The 6292-nt window shown below is 42.1% G+C and overlaps 1 protein-coding gene across 3 annotated transcripts in view; it reads left to right on the forward strand.

Moving 5' to 3' along the window:
* PARVB (parvin beta) overlaps positions 1 to 4573 on the forward strand; it is a 70922-nt gene extending 66349 nt beyond the window's left edge. For all 3 annotated transcript variants that reach the window (XM_075759932.1, XM_075759922.1, XM_075759915.1), the window contains exon 13: positions 910 to 4573. In XM_075759932.1, coding sequence (XP_075616047.1) covers positions 910 to 986 — 77 coding nt within the window. In that variant the 3' untranslated portion in view covers positions 987 to 4573. The remainder of the gene's footprint in view (positions 1 to 909) is intronic.
* The last annotated feature ends 1719 nt before the right edge of the window (positions 4574 to 6292 follow it).

Consider the following 6292-nt stretch of genomic DNA (forward strand, 5'->3'; position numbering starts at 1 on the left):
TGAAGTGGGGGGGTTAGTGTGTTATCTGCTGTGGAGTGGGAGGGAAGGGTGGAGAGGTCCTGGCAGCGATTCTTCAAAACAGGCAGTAGGTGTTTTCCTTGGACCTCGATTAATGTACTTGGTCTGTTAACTGTTTGCCATCGTCTTAGTTCTTTGAATGATTTTTCAGTTATCTGTTCTTCCTTCCTTCTGCTTCCATATATATTCTTTACTGTGTATTTTTTGCTTCCTCCTCCTCCTTTCTTACACATTATATCCAACCTTTTTTTCCACCTCTTCAGCCTTCTCTGTGCTATGCCTCCCCCCATAGTCCCTGGATTACAAGTCTGTGGTATTTCCTGCCATTTTATTATAGTAATACATTGGGAGGTGCTAGCAGAAAAGTTTTTTGTTGAGAACTGTTCCAGACCTGTTTCCTGGCCTAGCATGGTAAGAAGGGATATTAGATAATAAAAAGCTTTTGAGTCTGCTAAGAGAATTCAGGCTGTGTTTATTTGTGGACTGTATCATTGCAGAGTTGTGGATGTGTGAGGTTCAGTATCTCATACGATGTGTACGACTACTTGCTCGCTGCCTCTGTGGCCACTGATGTCATTGGTAGTATTCCCCAAGGCCTTTATCCCAGGTCTCAGACAGAAGAAGACTTTACCTGTAACCAGTTTTAGATGAGGAAGGGAATTACCTTACTTCTGTTTCCCAGAGAAGTTAGCTGTGACTGTATTATTGTGAAGGTGTTTTGAAGTGCATCATATGGGACATTTCAAAAGCTTGACTTGGGGAGCTCAGAACTCTGCGGGGTTTTTTGTTGCTGATCCCACCATCTCAGAGATGTGTGGGGACTTTTGTTCCTTTGGGGACAAATGACGGAGAACAAAAAGCAAATTAAGGATTTCTCCTTTTCTTCCACAGATGTTGTCAACTTGGATCTGAAGTCTACCCTCAGGGTTCTGTACAACCTGTTCACAAAGTACAAGAACGTTGAATGATCCTGGAAGCTCCTGAGGTCTTCATCCTTGCAGCCTCCTTAGGCAGAAATCACAATAAACACACCCTCTGCACACTCCCTTTGTGCCTTATGCTATTTACTTCATGCATTCTTTTTACAGTTGATGTGCTCTCTCTGTAGCTGTTTGTATGACAATCCCACTGAAAATAATGCATGCGTATTCTCTAGGTCACTTGAAAATGTGTAGATACTTCACACATTTACCAGAAGATGCTGTTGAGTCTGTTGTTTGTTATCATCAACAAATGTTCTTTTGATAAAGGAAATATACCACTACTAATAAGCAGGGAGAACACGAGACCTTCCTCATGGCTGGAGACTCCTTGATTCTATAATAGACTTTCTCTTGCATACTCCTTGGTTGCCACTAGCATTTGATGATGCTTAACACAGGCTTAAGTGTTAGCAATAGGAAATCAACATTGGAATTTATTTAGAAGCTGAGCCTTTTCTCTTAAATGAGGTTTTTAGTGTTCTGTTGAGTGGGCGGGACTGAGGGGAATTACAGGCACTATCTGAAGCTACATGGCAAAAGCCTCAGTTCTTGTGTTAACCTCGTACTACTCAGTGTTATTTCCGTTCAGTGTTTACACAGAATAAGTCTTGCAATGGGATGACCAGCTAATGTTTTGATGTCTATTTTTATTTCATCTCCTTTCTAGGAGAAATTTGGTTGCTAGAGCCACTGTCATCCGTTAAGCATGCAGCTTCAATTGGGTCAGTCAGGAGCTGGTCAAATAGGTGCAGGATAGATTAATGCATTTTGCCCGCAGTCCTTTCTGAAACAAACATGGGGAATAACGAGCTTGGCAGTGTAAAGGCTGACTCTTTATTTCACGTAGCTGAGTTAAAGGGTCAGATTCATTCCTGTTGGACTTAAAGGCAGCTGTACAGTTCTGGGGGTCAGGCTTTTATAAACAGAGTTTCATGTATTTTCTTTCCTAAAGAGTAAAACTGAATTCCTATGTAAATAAGAGCTTGCCTGTACTTGTGGATTGCACTGGGCTATGCAAGACGTGGTATACATAGTGCAAGCCAATGGTGAGCACTCAAACGTGAAGTTCTTCAGTGATCAGTTAGTTAAACTAATTTCATCGAGTTGCCCTGTGCCATCCCAAGAAATACTCTGCTAGGCTCCAGCCTAGTCCTGTAGTCTTCTAAGCTGTTACGGATTTTAGTGGGAATCTGTTTTTTTAAAAAAATTACCTGGTAGAGTCTAGTTACCTCATAGTGCTTAACAGGTTTCATCTGTAGAGCCATTCCTGGCTGGTAACATGCAGGTGCAGCAGGGTGATGGAGGAGGACGTACTGGAACATGAGCTGTCTGAGTAGATTTTTGAGGCAAGCTGTGCAAAGGAAATGGGATTGTAATTTCCAGGGTAGATTATTTGTGGAATATTTATATAATAGCACTCCTTTCCTTTTAGTGCACAGAGTTGAGATTTAACTACTGCTTTTATGTATCACAGCACCAACTTTTCTTTTATGGGCAGCGATGATTTGGTGTGAAACATTAGGCAGAATGCCCCAAAGAGGAGGAGGGTAGTATTGCTCTGCTCCATGCACTCACTTGAGTCCTGTTGTAAGTGGGCATTTTTTTTCCCTAAAAGTGGATTTCTTATGCAAAACTTTATTTACCCTTCTGAGTTAAGAGGAAAATTACTATTTGAATGGTATCATTTTGCAATTGGGATTTTCTCCTTCCCTCCTTAAACATTTTTTTTTTTTTTTTTAAATCTCAAAGGAAGAGAAATGGGCTTCTGTTTCTTTGTTTCATATTTTTGGCTTCTGATTTATTTGGGTTACCTCCTCTTGTACCTCCAAAACAAAGATGAAAGGAAGTTGCCCTTTCTTTCCATTAAAAATTCAGATCTCATCTACTGTATAAGGTTCTGTGGGGAGTCATTGCTTCTCCGTACTTTAGGAGGGAGCTGACCTCTTGCTGTTTATACAGAGCCTGGTACAATTGGACTTGAATTTCAGATGCGGCCACTAGACTCTACCGTTCACGCTAGCAATTATTAGAGAGGAGACTTGCTGAGGCACTAAGGCCTGGTGGGTCAGCTCTCCTGGCAAGTTAATGAAATTGGTCTAACTTTCGTGCTGTGAAATAGGGGTATCGTGAGACTGGAAGGTGATTGAACTGAAAGGTCTCGCAAACTTTTAGTTTAATGCAGTGTTTTTTGTAGGAAACAAGTCTGTTAAAGAGCTGTCATTCCACCCACCTCCCTTCGGCTGATGTGGAGGTGCCAATGCCGTTTATATTCTCTGATTTGCTGAGAAAGACCTCCAGAGAATCTACTTTTTGAAATGGCAGGCAATATTAATATCAAAAGCAAACAGAAAGAAACAAGAGGAGTTTGATAAAATCAGTTTGGATTTGGGAGGGGGGAATGGCTGTTTCAGAGATGGGGATATACAGCTGACATTCTCATTGCATGTGAGCAGATCTGAACATACCACCAAGTTTTAAAAAAGTCTCACTTTTGTTCAATTAGGTGTTTCTGGTCACTGCAGAAACCCAAGTCCCTCCTCTGTAACCTGAGGGGTGGGTCCTTTTTAGCATTCCGTGCATTAGTCAGTCAAGACTGCAGGCTCAATGCCCTGAACGGGCTGGGGAAAGGTGTCATACCCTGTTTGGGAAAGGTGTCATACCCTGTTTGGTTGGGTTTTTTTTAAGTCTGTTGGCAAATGTTGCACAGGGAGAATACATTTTTTGCTTCTTAGCTCCTTGCTGTGTAGCCAGGTCACTGTAGGGGCTGTATTTATTGCTAACCAGATTGGGACCAGGGTGGATTCAATTGAACTGGAGCTTCATCCCAAGCAGTCCAGTTTGCAGGAAGAGCACTGTAGGTAAAGCTTCTCTAAACACCTGTTTTTGTCATGCCTTTCTCTTACATATGCATGATTCTTAATTTTTCTTTTTCCTCTCAAAAAGATAAGTCATTGTTAAAAAGTAGTATTCATGAACTCTCTGTGTTACTGAAGTTTGAAATATGTTCCCTGGGTTACCAGTGGGGTAGGTCTGAAACCTGTTGAGTTCATCTGGGATGCTGAATGCTCTGCAGCATGAAAGTTTCCACGTTTGTTAAGTACTTAATGAATGCCTGTCTTTTCCAGTCCATACAAACTGCCTTTTAGGTACATCTGTTTGACATACTCAGTTCCAGTGAGCCATATTACCACAGAGGAAGCCCAGATACTCCTCAGCTGCATCCTATTTCTCAAGATGAAAAAACAACAGTGGTGGATGTTTTTTATATCAGTTTAAACCCTATAGGGCTTCTTGCCTCTCTTCCCCACACCCCAGTGCTTTCAGTATTTATGTAGTTTTTAAGACTCTTTTCTACTGTTTTTAACAGTGTTTACTCTGGATTTCTAACTACTAAAAACCAGCCTTGCAGATAAAATTCTGGACTTGTCATATGCTGGAAACATCAAACTTTGTGACAGTTGTGTACTGTAAGCAAGTTACAATGCAATGCTATGTTTGCTACAAATCGCAGCAGGAGTGTTGTGCATGGTTTGACAGTTGTACTATTTATTCAAATAAATAAATGATGATCACTTGGTTTTCTACTTTTTTTTTTTTTTTTTTTTTGCTCAATGGACAAGTGTGTGGGAAGAACTTTTGAAAAGTGGGCTTCAGCTATTTTGTTCATTAAAGGTCCTAGATAGATGATGACCTATGCAGACCTAGCAAAGCAGTGATCTCAGGTTTCTGGCCCTGGTACAGGTGATGAGACTGTATGGGCAGACATAAATGAGCTCTTCTGTAAGCTTCATCAACCGCTTTTTTAAAAATATATATTGCTCAGCTGCTAGACCTGGTCAAGTTGTTTACCATTTCCCTTCCACAAGAGAAAAGTAACTGAATTTCAGTCTCTGATACGGTTGGAAGACTTAGGGCCCAGTTCTTCCACAGCGGCACGGGAGGGAAGCCCGGCATGCCGAAGCCAGTCCCATACATGTCTACAGAGCACTTGGGAAGCCAAAGCCCAGGTGAATCTGGAGTGACATTGAAAATGCCTGTGTGCTTCTCTTTGCTCTGGTGTGGAGAGAGCACGGAGTGGCTTGCCAATAAAGCAAGGCTGTGGGGAGAAGCAGGAAAATGCATTATCAGAACTTGTTGTTGGTGGGAGTGCTGTTGATTCCTTCAATTGTTCTTCAGTGGCTATTTTTATGTGAGGGCCAGGTGGGTGTGTGGGTGTACATGAGGTGTGGGCTTTGGCATGTACAGAAAGACACTTTGGCAGGGGGGAGATGGGCATGAAATCAAAAGCAACTCCAATACAGAATTTACTAGTGCTGTTCTACAGAAGACTGGACGCTTCATGCACCAGTGGCAACATCAGTTTTTGGAGGAAAAAAGATGCTTGTCCATCACGTGTGTTTCAGACTTACTCTTTTAGCACTGACAAACTGTATTGTGAACGAGGCTTTCAAGAAAGAAGTCACTTGAGTTGCCGGTTGAAGTAGGGAGAGACCTAGTAATTACAGATGAATTTCCCAGCTTTTAATTCCTCCTGCTTCCTGTGCCTCCTGATAGGAAACTGGATTTGTCCAAAGTTGCCGACAGCATCTCCAACTATACCTTCCTTTTGGTTTTTACTTACTACATTTCTAAGTTGTGGCATGTGCTTCTACAGAGGTAAGAAGGTACTCTGGGGCTTTGCTCATTTGATGTAGTGTTGTGCTTATTATCTGCTTAGAAAATACAGTTAAGTGTGCCCTTTGATTAAGAATTTTGGGTTACGTTCTCAGTTACTAAGAATTCACAGCAGCTGGAAATCTGTTCTCAACCCGCTTTCCTTTATCCCATTTAGCTCACGAAGAACCATCAGTTCTTGTCCATGGCGTGGAGCTGAACGCAAGAGTCAGTCCCTTAACAGCGTTAAACCAGACCAGCTTAATTAGTGTGGCTGTCTGCTGTCTCATCATTCTGGGATGAGACATTTCATGGAAGGCTGCAGAGTTGCTTTTTCTTTCTGGAAGAGTTAACATATGTAACTGGTACCCGAAGGAAACGTCCAGGGAAACTGGTTGCTGTAGGGAGCTTTTCCTCTTGTAATCAATGGATGGAAGGGCAGCAGCACTGCCTAGTGGGGTAACTCTTGTCTCAGATGAGAATTTTGGGCCCTGGAGTGGCTGGCTAGCTCTCTAAGGACAAGTGAGTTAATCTCCTCCTGCCTAGCTTTCTCCTTCTGTGGGGTAGGTAGGGTAGTGCTCATCTGCTTTATAAAATGCTCAAATGACCGTGAGTAAAAGGTGTAATGTAGCATGATG

Source organism: Balearica regulorum, chromosome 1 (genome assembly GCF_011004875.1).
Source record: "Balearica regulorum gibbericeps isolate bBalReg1 chromosome 1, bBalReg1.pri, whole genome shotgun sequence".
Classification (NCBI taxonomy): Eukaryota; Metazoa; Chordata; class Aves; order Gruiformes; family Gruidae; genus Balearica; species Balearica regulorum.